The sequence below is a fragment of the Aquarana catesbeiana genome, linkage group LG05, assembly GCF_042186555.1.
Source record: "Aquarana catesbeiana isolate 2022-GZ linkage group LG05, ASM4218655v1, whole genome shotgun sequence".
Taxonomy (NCBI): domain Eukaryota; kingdom Metazoa; phylum Chordata; class Amphibia; order Anura; family Ranidae; genus Aquarana; species Aquarana catesbeiana.
In genome coordinates, this window is record NC_133328.1 from 371,520,015 (window position 1) to 371,537,479 (window position 17,465).

At 42.9% G+C, this 17,465-nt stretch overlaps 1 protein-coding gene across 1 annotated transcript in view; it reads left to right on the forward strand.

Moving 5' to 3' along the window:
* The window catches only part of EXOC2 (exocyst complex component 2), a 357,767-nt gene that overhangs the window by 209,292 nt on the left and 131,010 nt on the right, over positions 1–17,465 (forward strand). The window contains exons 18-19 of the mRNA XM_073630963.1: positions 1,131–1,190; positions 4,061–4,122. Coding sequence (XP_073487064.1) covers positions 1,131–1,190; positions 4,061–4,122 — 122 coding nt within the window. The remainder of the gene's footprint in view (positions 1–1,130; positions 1,191–4,060; positions 4,123–17,465) is intronic.

Consider the following 17,465-nt stretch of genomic DNA (forward strand, 5'->3'; position numbering starts at 1 on the left):
AGCAGCCGAGGATTCGGCTTTTCGGACGCAGTGTACTTTGGGCTGCCGTAAGTTCTGATGGCTATTGTTTGGCAGGGTGTCTTCCTCCCCTCAAGGCTATTGCTCTGGGACATCCCAGCAGGTAATGAATATCAGCCTGACTCTGTGTCCCATGATATATGTAAAATAAAATAGGATTTTTTCGTCATACTTACCTGTAAGATCCATTTCTTTGAGTACTTTATGGGACACAGAGATCCCTCCCCTCTTTTTTGAGGCTTTAGTGCTTGCTACAAAACTAAAGTACTTCCTTTATTTGAGGGGTTATATAGGGGATCACTTCCTGTCTGAAGACCTTTTGGTCTACCAGTGTCCATTCACCTGATGATGAAGTATAACCAGCAGGTAATGGATTTTACAGATAAGTATGACGAAAAAATCCTATTTTCCATTTCAATCTGCAGCTGCTGTAATTTTCTGTAAAATGCAATATGGCAACCTCGAGGCGTTCTATACACAGATGGTGTACAGAATGCCCCTCAGAAATGTAATTTTCTGCTTGTGTGATTGTCTCACTGATTTTTCCAGAAGTCTGCACTGAGATACAAATCAGATTTTGGGTATCCTTGCAACAAGCATTTCAGTTTTGGTGAGATACTCCCAAAGGATTAATCACATCTAAAGGGATTTATACCCTGCCACTTTCCTCATTGGAACCCTGCAAGTGCATCAGCGGATCAACAATGAAAAAGTCACTCCCATTCACTCTGAACATGGACATAAACAAACAGCTGTTTTTTCAGAATAACAGAAAGTAGGAATCTGCAACGAAGTTTGTCAAAATCCTTGCAATGTACATAAATCACACAGAGGGAAATGTTTTTTTTTCTCAACAAAAGTGGTGTTACTCCTAAAGTATTGATTAAAAAGACATTGAAAAAGCTCCAGTAAATACCCAAAACCAAAAAAGGCACAGAAACATATGGAAGAGCTTTGTGTTTTCCAGGACACAGTAATAGAATATACAGTAATTTTGTGTATATTTTAACCATATGTTATTGAAATTCAAATTTTGCAAAACTGATGAGTTGCTTTTGCTATACTGGATTCATATAATGGTCAGCCACAATTGCTTTTGTCATTTTATACAGATATTTCAGCATCAGAGAACACAGGATGAATTGTGCCTTCTTTGCATCAACATTATACAGGTTAGTGTGAATTCATTACTATAGTTTAATTTGTTCCCTACCCTTTATCTGCATCTCCTTTTTCTCCAGTTTCTTCATTCACCATATTCATTGCGCCTTTTCCACATTTTATGTTACAGCCTTATTCCAAAATGGATTAAATTTATTATTTTCCCTTAAAATTCTACAAGCAATACCATGGCAATGTGAAAGAAGTTTGTTTGAAATCTTTGCAGATTTATTAAAAAATGAAAAAATCACATGTACATAAGTATTCACAGCCTTTGTCATGACACTCAAAATTGAGCTCAGGTGCATCCTGATTCCACTGATCACCCTTGAGATGTTTCTACAACTTGATTGGAGTTCACCTGTGGTAAATTCTGTTGATTGAACATGATTTGGAAAGGCACACAACTGTCTATATAAGGTCCCACAGTTAACAGTGCATGTCTGAGCACAAACCAAGCCATGAAGTCCAAGGAATTGTCTGTAGACCTCCGAGACAAGATTGTATCAAGGCACAGATCTGGGGAAGGGTACAGAAACATTTCTGCAGAATTGAAGGTCCCAATGAGCACAGTGGCCTCCATCATCTGTAAATGGAAGAAGTTTGGAACCACCAGGACTCTTCCTAGAGCGGACCGACCGGCCAAACTGGACAATCGGGGGAGAAGGGCCTTAGTCAGGGAGGTGACCAAAAACCTGATGGTCACTCTGACAGAGCTCCAGCATTTCACTGTGGAGAGAGGAGACCCTCTCAGAAGAACAACCATCTCTGCAGCACTCCAACAATCAGGCCTGTATGGTAGAGTGGCCAGATGGAAGCCACTCCTCAATTAAAGGCACATGACAGCCCACCTGGAGTTTGCCAAAAGGCACCTTAAGGACTCCCAGACCATGAGAAACCAAATTCTCTGGTCTAATGAAACAAAGATTGAACTCTTTGACCTGAATAGCAAGCGTAATTTCTGGAGGAAACCAAGCATCACTCATCACCTGGCCAATACCATCCCTGCAGTGAAGCATGGTGGTGGCAGCATCATGCTGTGGGGATGTTTTTCAGCGGCAAGAACAGGGAGACTAGTCAGGATCGAGGGAAAGATGAATGCAGCAATGTACAGAGACATCCTTGGTGAAAACCTGCTCCAGAGCGTTCTGGACCTCAGACTGGGGCAAAGGTTCATCTTCTTACAGGACATTGACCCTAAGCACACAGCCAAGATAACAAAGGAGTGGCTACAAGACAACTCTGTGAATGTCCTTGAGTGGCCCAGCCAGAGCCCAGACTTGAACCCGATTGAACATCTCTGGAGAGATCTGAAAATGGCTGTGCACCGACGCTCCCCATCCAACTTGATGGAGCTTGAGAGGTCCTGCAAAGAAGAATGGGAGAAAATAGGTGTGCCAAACTTGTAGCATCATACTCAAAAGGACTTGAGGCTGTAATTGGCGCCAAAGGTGTTTCAACAAAGTATTGCGCAAAGGCTGTGAATACTTATGTACATTTTTATTTATTTTACAGTTTTTTATTTTTTAATAAATTTGCAAAGATTTCAAGCAAACTTCTTTCACGTTGTCATTATGGGGTATTGTTTGTAGAATTTTGAGGAAAATAATGAATTAAATCCATTTTGAAATAAGGCTGTAACATAGAAAAATGTGGAAAAAGTGAAGCGCTGTGAATACTTTCCGGATGCACTGTGTGTGTGTATGTATATGTATGTATATATATATATGTGTATATGTACTGTGTGTGTATGTATGTATATATATATATATATATATATATATATATATATATATATATATATATATGTATATATATATTATAAATATAGATAAAACTGCACCAAAACCTCAGTATTCAAGATGACAAGATATGTCATTTGATAAATCTCTAGAGAAAGGGTTCTCAAATTTTTCCACTAGTGCTTTAGCTGCCGATATACTGTATACAGGCAGTCCCCGAGTTACAAAAACGTTAAGGACTGTAGGTTTGTTCGTAAGTGAAATTTGTTCGTAAGTCGGAACACTGCTTGTAAGTTTAACTTCCGCCTGTGCAGGGATGTGGGATGTTCTGAGCGCTTCTGGGGCTCTTCTGGCCATGCAGTACATGAAGTACAGCAGTGTGTAATGTGGCAAGATAGCTGCTCGGAGGTATCCAGGACCAGTGTGTGGAGCACATGCAGCTGGCATTGAGGCCGTTCGTAAGTAGGAGTCGTTCATAAGTCGGGGACTGCCTGTAACCTATAATATAAAGGTATACTGCGGATACCTTTTGGACCCTAAATGTTAACAAGGGCACAATATGAGTGTGAATTGTAAGGTTTGAATAAATGGGTATAAGGTGTGATTAATCTTAATTGGCATGGTGATGTGTGACCTTTTTTCAGTCCTTACTCAATTTTACAGTTCCTTACCCACAACTTCTCTTACCTATACCCTTAGTAAAATTGTGGGTAATAAGTTATAAACTATTTGTAAATTGGAATCATATCTCTGTTCATAGTAGTGTCAAATGCTTCATTTATTACTGCAGATTTTTTTCCATAAGAAAATACTTGTTGGGCTTGCAGCTATGAACATCCCTGCAAACATTGAAGGATAAAGGCTTACTATCTCCTCTCTCCTAGCAGCAGCAGAGTTGAAATAGTTACATACCATGTAGCAATCTGTGAAATAATAATGTGGCCAACGGGGTCGGGGGCAGCTTATGTGGTAATGATTTCAGCATTCCCATTCACCAAAAAAAGGCTGTTCATTTTGGTAAACAAAATATTTTTCAATAAATGTGAACAGATTTAGTAGAAATACACTTGATTTTTATGTGGCTTGTGTTTTCTGCCTAGTTGCAAATTTTTTAAGACATTTTCTTGTCTATTTTGTAGGCCTTTATTTCTACTCTAGAATATCTAAGTACCAAGCCTGATGGAGAAGTGGATACAAAGCAGTATGTATTTAGCCAAAAATAGCTTTGTGCATAAAGAGTAATTATAGCAGATCTCCCCCAAATTGCTGTGATTTTGTTTTTCTTTGTTTTTCAGTGAAATCTAAAAATCTTATCTAATCTGTGAAATCTAAAATCAAATCTTATCTAATTGTACAAGCTAAACTCTATGTGAATGTTCAACCAACCATATGTTTCTAATGTGCAGTCATGTCAAAAAGTAATTTCATTGTCATTAGAAATCTATGCCACTTGTAGATTATTTTCCTTACAGTGGAATGATTAATTTTCTAATTTTTTCACAATTCAAGTTTATTAAGCACAGGAGGCACGTGTTTACAAGCTGTACTATTACGTTTATCTCTGGCTCTCTGACATTTGCTTGGCTGACTACCCGATCCGGTTACTAAACAGTATGTGTATCCAGTATAACAAATTTTTGAACAATACAATAATAAATATCGAATCACACTTATAAATGTATTTTAAGTGGCAATGGCATATTATTTTGGTGATTAATTTCCAATAATAATAATAATAAATAAACCCTTTGCCGGATTCACTGGCATCCACAGCCTTCTTTCGGAGTGCCTTAGAGAGCTCTTTTTATCTTGACGTGATGACACTACATATGTCTGTAGCAAAGAGAACTCCAAACCCTACATATCTGAAGTTTAAAGCCAATTTCCATGTTTCCTGTCACCAACCTCCAAACAAACTATTTCCTTTACTAAGTGCTGCAGTGGCTCTAAGCACTATGGGGGTTATTTACTAAGACAGGAGAGTGCAAAATCTGGTGCAACTCTGCATAGAATCCAATCGGCTTCCAGGTTTTATTGCTGAAGCCTAATTTAACAAGCTGATATTATTTTAGTTTATTGGCTACCATGCACAGCTGCACCAGATTTTGAGTGCTCCAGTTTTAGTAAATCTCGCGCTGTATGTACAGCATGTATCTTCATCTACATACAGTATACAGTGCTGGGTTCCAGCTGTTGAGTCGGTCTAAACAGCGCTCAGCCATTCATAGGCAGCTTTGTATTCTGTGAATGAATACAAAGCTTCCTCTGATTGGCTGAGTTGGAGATTGTGGCCTCATCAGCCCGAATCTCCACCTCAGCCAATCAGAGGATGCTTTGTATTCATTCACAGAATACAAAGCTGCCGATGAATGGTTGAGTGCAGCTCACACCGACTCTATTGTTCTGGACGTGAGACAGGAAGTCTCTGTTTCACAGCCCTAACCCAGCAACATGTACTGTATGTAGCTGAAGCTACATACAGTATATACAGTGCTTAGGGACACTGCAGCAATTAATGAAGGAAATTGTTTGGATCAGCTTGGTCCAAACAAACTATTTAAAGTGACAGAAATCAGCTTTAAATAAGACAAGTTCCTCCTGCATACTTAAGGATAATATAAATATTAGCATGTAATCTGGGATACCTAAATCTTAATGTATGGATTTGAAGTGGTGACAAATGTGGGGGTTGTACTTATTTTTCCATGTGACAAATCTGCATTTTCGTTAATTTAGATTAGGATAACAAATATACCTTGTCAATTTTATGCAATTTGTCCAAGTATATCACCTTTATCTGTAGGAACTGTTAAACTGAAGATTTATTGTTTGTTTTCTTTATCGTACATCATGGAACACAGAGCAACCATAATAATGACTATATGGGTTATACGCCACCTACTGGTGGATGGACACTGGCAGATAGTCAAACAGTAAGTCCACCCCTATATAACCCCTCCTACACAGGAAGGACCTCAGTTTTTTCGCCAGTGTCTGTAAGGTGGAATGGTCACTGATGTGATGCATGTGCTCTAGGAGCATACTTGGAGGTCTGGACGGTTCTATTTAGAATCATGGACTTCATTCAGATCCATTCAAAAAAGCTATCAGCCAAAATGGATGGTACCAGAGCCTCACTGGAGGGAGAGAAGATTCCTTGAGGTTTTGCCTGTAATGCAGCCTTATGGCGCTGGACCCTGCGTAATGGAGCCCTGTGCAGTGTTTGTTCTGACCAAGGTGTTTTCCTGCAGGGTGCTATACAGGTCCAGGGGAGTGGACCCCACATTAAGGGGGACCTAGTCCCTGAAGGTCTTTTATGGCAAAGCTCGCCGTGATGGGTGAAGATTGGACTCCTGCTATGTTCAGAGTCCTGCAGCAGGAATGGCAAGTCTGCATTTTTGCAGTTTCTCTTTTTAAAAAAAAAAAAAAGATAGATACGAATGTCTGTTCGCCCAGTGGCCACTGGGGGCAGTGTGCTGTTTAACCGCTTCCCGCCTGGATTCTGTATATATCAACAGTATATATATCTGCTGCGCGAATCGCCATATATATACTGTGGCTCCTTTAAGAGCCATAGCAGTCGCATGCCCTCTGCGTGTGGCCAGCGGGCACGATCCCTGCCGGCCATCCGTGATTGTGGGCACAAGAGCAGGAACAGGGATTTGTGTGTGTAAACACACAAATCCCTGTCCTGTCATGGGAGGGGAAACAGATCATCTGTTCTTACTAAGTAGGAACAATGATATGTCTCCTCCCCGTCAGTCCAATCCCCTCACAGTTAGAACACACCTAGGGAACACACATTTAACCCCTTGATCGCTCCCTAGTGTTAACCTCTTCCCTGACAGTGACATTTATACAGTAATCAGTGGGTATTTTTAGCTCTGATCGTTGTATAAATGTCAGTGGTCGCAAAAAAGTGTCAAAAGTGTCCGGAAATCGCCGATCACCGCCATTACTAGTAAAAAAAAAAAATTATAAAAATGCCATAAATCTATCCCCTATTTTGTAGACGCTATAACTTTTGCGCAAACCGCTCAATTTGCGCTTATTGTGATTTTTGTTACCAAAAATATGTAGAAGAATACATATTGGCCTAAACTGATGAAGAAATTTTTATTTATTTTTTTAAATTGGGGATATTTATTATAGCAAAAAGTAAAAAATTGTGTTTTTTTTCAAAATTGTCACTCTTCTTTTGTTTATAGCGCAAAAAACACAGAGGTGATCAAATACCACCAAAAGAAAGCTCTATTTGTGGGAAAAAAGAATGTAAATTTTGTTTGAGTACAACGTCGCATGACCACGCAGTTGTCAGTTAAAGTAACGCAGTGACGAATGGCAAAAAATGGCCTGGTCAGGAAGGGGGTAAATTCTTCTGGGGCTGAAGTGGTTAATCATGCTGTGTACTTCTTAGTTGTGTGGGCTGCTGTTTCTCCTCCAGCCACTAGAGGGTGCCGGCTCGCTCAGTATGGCCTATTTTTATATAGGCAGAAAGTGGAAGGGCGGCCATGTTGCCATGAGGTGGAGGCCTCTTGAAACATAACACCACCCTATGGATACTAGTGAAGTGTGAGTACTTACTATGGGAGAACTGTGTGGCCAGACAAGTCCTGATTTTATACTGATTACTTACTGCTTAATCCGGGGGGCCTGTACAACTGTAAGTCGATACACCCCTAGCAGTGCACTGTGTTGGGTCTCCAGAAAAAAATAGTATGGGGCGTGGTGCAGTTGAACAGGTGCATACTTGCAAAGTCTAGAATATTGTGCATTTGGCCTGCAAAAGGCTGCATGGCATGCATATGTGCTAAACTAGTAAACAAACTAGTATGGAGCCAAGTGCATTTGGGCAAGTGCAGCATAGTATACACGCTTGCAAGCTTGTTGCCTAAACACATGCTTGAATAAACACATGTTTTGCATAGATGTTGCATACATACATACATACATACATACATGCATACATGCGGCATAGTTACATAGTCAGGTTGAAAAAAGACACCAGTCCATCAAGTTCAACCAAAAAAAATAAAAATAAATACAATCCCATATACACAAACCTACATTCACAGTTGATCCAGAGGGAGGCAAAAAACCCCAGCAAAGCATGCTCCAATTTGCTACAGCAGGGGAAAAAATTCCTTCCTGATCCCTCGAGAGGATTTTCCCTAGATCAACTTTACCTATAAATGTTAGTACCCAGTTTTATTGTGTACATTTAGGAAAAAATCCAGGCCTTTTTTTAAAGCAATCTACTGAGCTGGCCAGAACCACCTCTGGACAGAGTCTTTTCCACATTTTCACACCTCTTACTGTGAAGAAACCTTTCTGTATTTGGCGATGAAATCTTTTTTCCTCTAGACATAAAGAGTGCCCCCGATATGGACCACTTATGTATTTGTACATGTTCATCATATCCCCCCCTTAATCTCCTCTTCTCAAGAGGCAATAGATTCAGTTCCTCTCATTTTCCCTCATAGCTGAGCTCCTCCATGCCTCTTATCAGTTTGGTTGCCCTTCTCTGCTCTTTCTCCAGTTCCTCAATATCCTTTTTGAGAACTGGTGCCCAAAACTCAACTGTATATTCCAGATGAGGTCTTACTAATGTTTTGTACAGGGGCAAAATGATATCTCTCCCTCTGGAGTCCATACCTCTCTTAATACATGAAAGGACTTTGCTCGCTTTGGAAACCGCAGCCTGGCATTGCATGCTATTATTGAGCTTATGATCTACCAAAACCACCAGAGCCTTCACCATTGATTCCCACAGTTGTACTCCCCCTAGTATGAATGATGCATGCATATTCTTAGCCCCCAAGTGCATAACTTTACATTTATCAGCATTAAACCTCATTTGCCACTTAGTTGCCCAATTAGACAGTGCATTGAGGTCGGCTTGTAAATTGGAGACATCCCGTAAGGATGTTATTCCACTGCATAGCTTAGTGTCATCTGCAAAGACAGAAATGTTACTTTTAATCCCAGACCCTATATCATTTATAAAGATATTAAAAAGTAAGGGTCCCAAGGGCGCATGCACGGGAGCTCTGAGATGGCCGCCTAAGCCTTCAGCTCCCCATCACCCCGGAACACAGCCACGCAGGACAGGCAACAACGAGCCATCCTGACCCCTGAGACCCCCGAGCACACCTCTGGATGTCCAGACCAGCCGCCAGAAGAGTCCTCGGACCGCAGTTCTACACGGTAGAGAGGGGTGGGTGTACCAAGATGGCCACCGCAGAAGCTCAGTCTCATGCGGCCTACATGGAGAGATAAAACAGGGAAGGTGGTTCACCGCTCAGGTAGACTTGCTCCCAGGTGTGTGTTTAGTAGATCCTTCAGAGGAGGGGAGTCCCAGGTGCTGGCTAAATGCAAATTGAAGCAAGGTTTGTAACAAGAGAATCTGGATGCCGCACACTGAATAAAGTTGAAAATTCTTCTTTATTGTAAAAATTGGATCATCAAAAATACAGGACAATCAGGCAGATGGTACAGACACAGCTGACGCGTTTCGCACTCTAGTTTGTGTGCTTACTCATAGCTATGAGTAAGCATTCAAGCTAGAGTGCGAAACGCGTCAGCTGTGTCTGTACCATCTGCCTGATTGTCCTGTATTTTTGATGATCCAATTTTTACAATAAAGAAGAATTTTCAACTTTATCCAGTGTGCGGCATCCAGATTCTCTTGTTACAAACCTTGCTACATGGAGAGATCACAGGATCCGAGGCAAGTCCTAGCCCCAGCAACCCTCACCTATTCTCAGGTGACCCACGACAGTCCACAGCCCCCCCTGGCTCCGTCTCCAGCCTCCACAGAGTCCCTGCTGGGCCACGCTATGGAGGAATATACACTGTCCCCATTCGGGCTTTCACAAACCCACCTGCTAGCAACCCCTTTCCCAGGCATGCCAGGCCAGACCGCCAGCAGATTTATTCCTCAAGCTCTCGGACCTCCTAGAGAGGGGGCTAGGCAACACAGCGGCAAAAATCACAAGAGACATTAAATCTGATTTTTTAAACCTAGGATCCAGAATGAAGGCTATAGAAAACAAACTGGACATTAAGGTATCCAGAACCAGAATGCAGCTCACATTCAGGTCCTCCAGGACCAGCTTGAAACAGCCCTTTCCAGAATTGATGACCTGGTCCAGAAGATATAACTTCAGAATCCGGGGCCATCACAGACATTTCCCCTGCAGTACAAGAGCTTATCAAAGATTTAATTCCTAACACACCTCTACACCGCCTGAAGTTAGACAGAGCTCACAGGGCCCTGGGACCCCCTAGGAAAGATGGTGCCCCGAGGGATGTCATCGTTAAGCCACATTTCTATGCCATAAAAGAAGTCATGCAACAATCACGCACCAAGCCAAGCGCCCCAACCAGGGGCACCAAATACAAATCTTCGCGGACCTTTCCCCCTCAACCATCCAAAAACGGAGAACTCTCAAACTGCTCCTGACAGTCCTCTCTCAACAGGATATTAAGTATCGATCTAACAGTATGCGTTAAAAACGGGTTTAGTCCGCACGCGTTTGCAAGCGCATGCGTAAGCCATAGAACCTCGTCACGGCACCCTGTTATCTGTGGTCCTAACACTAAACTATAAGTGTTCCCACAGTGGAGGCACATGCATTCTGATGGATAGATGAGGGCAGGTGGACTTAAGGGGAACCCACCCCTTCTTAAAGGTACAGGAGCACACCAAACACCCAGCATGTAGCACAATGGCTGCAAAGGTGTTGGTGCGTTGCTGGACCAATACAAACACCAATGTGATGTGAAAATCAAAACTTGCCACCGCCCCCATCTATAGCTGGCTTCTCCAACTTGCCGGAAGGCGAAAAACTCTTCCTACACCTCAAGCTTATATCACAGAAAGCACCCATGGACTTTTCCACTGCATCTGCTGGCTCCACCAAGCCCACTCTCCAGCAAGCCTGGTCTCACCCCTCTGGAACAAAGGAAAGGCCAAGAAATCCAAAGATGGCAGGCCTCCCTAAGACTGAAGGTCGAGTCAACAAACACCCTGCTCACGCTTGTTCACCTTTGCCACGATAGTGGTCCCCCCTGTTGATGGAGCTACGCACTCCTAACTTACGTTGCCGAACTGTTGACCCCCCCGGTTTTTACAGTCCGAGTTCTTTTCGCATTATATGTCATAAGCAACATAAAGGACATGACAAGGAGTTTCTCCACTTTACCTTATAAACTGTCCTAAGTGCTGTTAAGGTTCTAATGTCTCAATCAGATTAGAGCTCCACTCTAGAGAGTTCCCGACCTCCCTCGAGCGCAGCTCCAGGGGCGCCGGGTACCCGGAGTCCCCCATGACTTGGGGGTTCATAATGTTTCTGGCATTCAGTGCCATGAGCACACTCTATATTCTCTAGGGGGGGTCCTCCCTCTCCCCCCCCCACTGGTGGGGAATGGGAGATACCCTGGAAGGAGTTCTGGGGATTACTCCCCTTTTTTTTTTATTGTTCTCACACTCTATTCTAAAAACTAGTTACTATTAGCTGTGTTTAATTAATGTTATGGTATCACATAGAAGTAAGGGTCCAGGGTGACCCCCTTGCGCCTCCACCTAACCCATAGTAGCAGTTTCCCTGTTTCTGTGGGATGGGTCATCGGCCCTCATCACAGGGCAGCCGATTGGTCTTCCCAGGAAGACACATCTCCCTGTTATGTCTACTTTCCCCTCTTCATCTTTCTCTAACTCTAATGCCCTGTACACACGATCGGACATTGATCGGACATTCCGACAACAAAATCCATGGATTTTTTCAGACGGATGTTGGTTCAAACTTGTTTTGCATACACACGGTCGCACAAAGTTGTCGGAAAATCCGAACGTTCTGAACACGGTGACATAAAACACGTACGTCGGGACTATACACGTGGCAGTAGCCAATAGCTTTCGTCTCTTAATTTATTCTGAGCATGCGTGGCACTTTGTGCGTCGGAATTGTCCACACATGGTCGGACAGATTTACGCGAACAGATTTTGTTGTCGGAAAATTTTATAGCCTGCTTTCAATCTTTGTGTGTCAGAAATTCTGATGGAAAAAGTCAGATGGAGCTCACACACGGTCGGAATTTCCGACAACAAGCTCCAATCGCACATGTTCCGTCGAAAAGTCCGACCGTGTGTACAGGGCATAACTCTTTTTCTAGCCAATCAACAGGTTGCGAAGTATACCTGGTTCCATACTCGGATTAAGATCCGCTACTCGCACAGTTCTATTCCCAACGGAAGAAGACGGCAGTGGGTAAGTGGCGGTAGTGTAGACAGCATTCCACCCCTCTGTTCTCATGGCTAACTCAAACCCATCAGGAACAGCTTTCAGGATAGCTACACATAATGCTCAGGGACTGAACTCCCCCATGAAACGGAGGAAAGTATTTGAAAACTACCACTCCCTCAAACTAGACATAGCTTTGATCCAAGAGATGCACTTCCCACCCCGATACAACCCCAAATTCCTACACGCATATTACCCAAAATTTTACCTAGCGAAAGCACCAAACAAGACTAAAGGGGTAGCAATAGTATTCTCAAAGCACAGTAAATTCTCCCCCATCGCAGATTATAGAGACCCGGAGGGTAGATTTATCCTAGTTAAGGGAACAGTAGATGGACGGTTATACTCCATAATATCCTACTACACCCCCAATAAGGGACAAACTAAATTCTTCCAGTCACTAAAAAACCCTGAACCCCCTCTTGGAGGGCATGGTCATCTATGGAGGGGACTCAAACGTCCCTTTTGACCAGGGGCTGGACAGGTTGAAACCCCCCGTGGCCCAGTTGACATGGCCCGCTAAAGCGAGTCTCAAAATAGCTAGACTTCTTAACTCACAAGGCCTTGTTGACATTTGGAGGGAACTGAAGCCCATGAAAGGAGACTATACCCACTACTCCTGTCCCCACCAGTCCTATGCCAGGATCGACCATATCCTGATATCCCCTAACCTCATCCCCTCGGCCCAAAAATCGACCATCAAAGACACTGTCTGGTCAGACCACTCGTTGGTTACGCTCTCCCTACAGAACACACTTAGCAGAACAACAGGAACACACTGGCGACTTAATGAATCGCTCCTTAGTGATCCCATCAAAACTAAAGAAATAGATGACTCCTTAAAGGAATACTTCAACTTAAATGATGTAGACAACATTTCCCCCGAAATTCTGTAGGCAGCCCACAAAGTGACCATTAGAGGCAAAATAATCCAACCAGTGCCCCAATTCAAGAAAGAGCGACAGATGGACAGTAACAATTTGGAAAAAACTTTTGCAACCCTAAAAATTAAACATAAGAAATGCCCATCTAAGGCCTCAATAGAACAGCTGGATGCAGCCAGCTTAGAGCTCAACTCAGCACTCACAGCAAAAGCAGAGAAACACATGCGCTGGAGCAGGGCCAAATTCTACTCACAGAAAGACAAAATTAGATCTATGTTGGTCTCTAAGCTTTCACCTTGGTATTGCACCCACACCCTCCCCAAAATTAGGGTAGATGGACAACCCCCTACAGCCAATCTGAACAAAATACTCAAAGCCTTCTATGACTTCTACACCAAGCTCTACGGCGCAACCCCCACGGACAAGGGCCCAATAATCTCTTACTTCCTGAAGGACCTTCCCTTACCTACCCTATCCACCGAACATAAAAATCTGATGGAGGCAGCCTTTTCAGTTGATGAGATAATGGAGGTCATAAAAAACCTCAAGAAGAGTTCAGCCCCTGGACCGGATGGTCTTTCAGCACCTTATTACAAGGCATTTGCTGACACTCTGGCCCCATACTTAGCAAAATTTTTCAATGCAAAAGCCTTGAGATCTCCGTTAGACCCTCAACTCAACACTGCCTACATAACAGTGATACCCAAACCGAACAAAAACCAGGAAGAAATGGAGAACTACAGACCCATCTCCCTCATAAATAATGACTTAAAGATCCTAACAAATATTCTCGCCAATCGTCTAGCTTCCTTAACTTCATTAACCAGTACGTCCACAAAGACCAAGTGGGGTTTATCCCAGGTAGACAAGGGCCAGACTAAATCAGAAGAGCTATAGACATCGTTTCCCTACTACAATCTAGCTGGGACAAGGGCCCCAAACAAGAAGGAATGCTATTATCCCTTGACTTACACAAGGCTTTTGACTCTGTCGACTGGCCTTATATTTTCACCCTCATGGAGCAATTCAGGATTTGGCCAGTGCTTTATGGGGGTTCTCCATTCCCTCTACTCCACCGAAAAAAGCCATGATTCCCCTCCAGGGACTTTACTCAAAACCCCTTAGTGTTGCCAGGGGCACTACACAGGGCTGACCCCTATCCCCCTTAATTTTTGCAATTGCAATTGAGTCCCTGATGGTAGCCATACGTTCCAACCCCAATATCCAAGGAGTAACTTACGACTCACAAATCCATAAATGCAGCCTGTTCGCTGACGAGATGCTACTATTTATAACTTCTCCAATCATGACTCTTCCCAATCTCTGTAAACTATTGAAAAAATCGAAGGTGGCCTCGGGCCTCCGGGTAAACGACACTAAGTCCCACGCTTTAAACATTTCCTTTAAACCAGAAACAGTCAACATTACAAAGCTTGTTCGAGTTTAAGTGGAGCGACTCCTCCATTGAATACTTGAGAATCACTCTTACGGCCAAAATAGAACATCTGTACTCATCAAACTTTCCTCCCATGTACCAGAAATTTGAGTCTGACCTGAAGAACTGGGCTAGGGGGGAACTATCCTGGATAGGAAGAATACACTCCATAAAAATTACGCTTCTCCCCAGACTGCTCTATCTATTCAGATCCATCCCAATTATTATAAGGAAAAATCATCTGAAATCTTTCCAAAGGAAAGTTAACAAATTCATTGGGGGGGGGGGGGGTCAGGCCACAGGATACCTCAAAAAACCCTATGTCAACTTCGGACACGGGGTGGGTTGGGTCTTCCATGCCTGTTATAGTGCTTTCAAGCAGCAAGATTAGCGCACATTTCCACCGTTTATTCCAGACATGAAAAGCCGGATTGTATACAAATAGAGAGACAGGCAGCCCCCACCTGCACCTTAGATTTTCTCTTATGGTTCCCCCCCGGAGATCGCCCCCCAGTACTATCGCCTATCCTATCATAAACCCTGACTCTATGGGATAAAATGAGAACTAAGACCGCATTGATCTCTGAATGCTGGCAACTAGCCCATATCTTTCACAATCCAGACTTCATTCCTGGTCAAGACATTAAATCCTTTAAATGGTGGTTGGACAAGGGGTTGTATTGCATCGGCCAATTCTTCACTCCCTCTGGACCAATTACACTGAGCTTCTGTGCTCAGCAGCTTGAGATCCCGACCTCGGAACAAAAGAGATTTCAAGAAATACAACACTTTCTCTGCAAGATCTGGAAGGGGAAACCTGCCCCACCCAGATTCACACCCTATGAATTATGGTGTGGACAGGCCACAGAACAAAGGGGTGGAATCTCCGTTATCTACCAATCACTTGCTCACCAGTATTGCAAAGCCCCATATATGGAGGCTTGGGAAAACAATCTTCAAATACATTGGGCAAACCTCCTTTTCTAGATCCTTCAAGGGGATAAGGAACATTTCCCTAATCAAATCTAGCCTTAAAGTAATGACCAGATGGTATCTCACCCCCTCTAAGTTGGCTACCATTTATCCCACAGCAAACTCTCAGTGTTTTCATGGATGCCAACTCATAGGCTCCATGGCCCACATTTGGTGGGAGTGTCCCAGAATTAGGTCATTCTGGAACAGGATGTTTGCCTTGATCCAAAAAGTGACAAGTTACCAGATCCCAAGAACCTCAGCCATTGCTCTCCTTAACTCGAACCTCCCCAAGACATCCAAAACAAACCTCAAATTGATCCATTTTATGCTACTAGGGGCCAAGCTGACAATAGCCAAAGCCTGGAAACAACCCAGGGTCTCCTGAGCTGCCAAACGAAAAATCTCGTGGATCATGTCCCAGGAGTAATTGAATAGCATCTTAACGAATACAACCCGCTACGTTTGAATCTATCTGGGAACCCTGGGCCTTGCATTTGAGCATCTCTCATCCCTGGTATACAGTTCTAACAAATAGTCACTTTCACTTAACCAACACCTCCCTTCCTGTTGATTGGCTCTTCTTCCTCTCCTTTTCTATTCTCCTGACCAACTGTTTTTTTTTTCTATTCCCTCCTTCTCTCCTCCACTATGGTCCATTATAACATCCAAAGTGGACCCATGGGTCAGTTACTTTAATGACAGTCTGATAAATGGTCCTTCCCACGGGGTGTGAATGTTTGGTACTAGTACTTCTCTACCCTACGTAAGGCTTATCAACGATGGTATGTTGGGGGTGGTCTTCCAGGCACTGTATGATCCCATTGGGGGTGCCGGGAGTACTTCATCCAAAATCTGGCTACAATAGTCAAAATGCGAGATGGCCTTTCAAGGAATACGAAGCCAAACCAGGGCATACTGTCTTACTATTCTTTAATCGCTGGTTTTACATGCGATCACAATGGTTTTTCAATGCCTTGTTGGAAATAGTGTATTTCATGTACTCTTGTATTAAACTAATTAAAATCTTTGAAAGTAAAAAGTAAGGGTCTCAGCACTGAACCTTGGGGTACACCACTGAAAACCTTAGACCATTCCGAATACGAGTCATTAACCATTACTCTCTCAATTCTATCTTTTAGCCAGTTTTCTATCCATTTACAAATTGATCTTTCCAAGCTTGTTGACTTTACCTTACACATGAGCCGTGTGTGGGGAACCGTGTCAAACACTTTTGCAAAGTCCAGGTATACCACGTCCACAGCCACCCCTCTGTCCAAGGTTTTACTTACCTCCTCATAAAAAGAAATCAGGTTTGTTTGACAACTTTTGTCTTTCATGAATCCATGCTGTCTGTTGCGTAAAATATTTTTTTCCAACAAGAACTCGTCTGTGTGGTCTTTTAATAAACACTCTAGTATCTTCCTGACTATAGAAGTTAAACTAACAGGTCTATAGTTATTTGGTAAAGACTTTGATCCCTTTTTAAAAATGGGCACCACATTGGCCCTGCGCCAATCCAGTGATACCATTCCAGTTATTAACAAGTACCTAAAAATTAGAAACAATGGCCTTGAAATGACAGAGCTCAATTCTTTTAGGATCCGTGGGTGGATGCTATCTGGTCCAGGTGCTTTATCCACCTTTATTCTGTCTAAATATTTCTGGACCATATCCCTTTTGAGCCATTGTGGATCATTTGGGGCTATGTCACTACCATCCCCCATTATGGACATGAGCTCCCCCATGCTCCTTTGTATTCACAGAGCTCAAGAAAGTATTTAATAAATTTGCCTTCTCTTTGTCCCCAGTCACCCACTGTAGATTATTTCGTAAAGGGCCTACATGCTCAGACCTGACCTTTTTACTATTAATATATTTGAAGAATTTTTTGGGGTTTGTCCTACTAGCTTTTGCAATCTGTCATTCGTTTTGAATTTTTGCATCC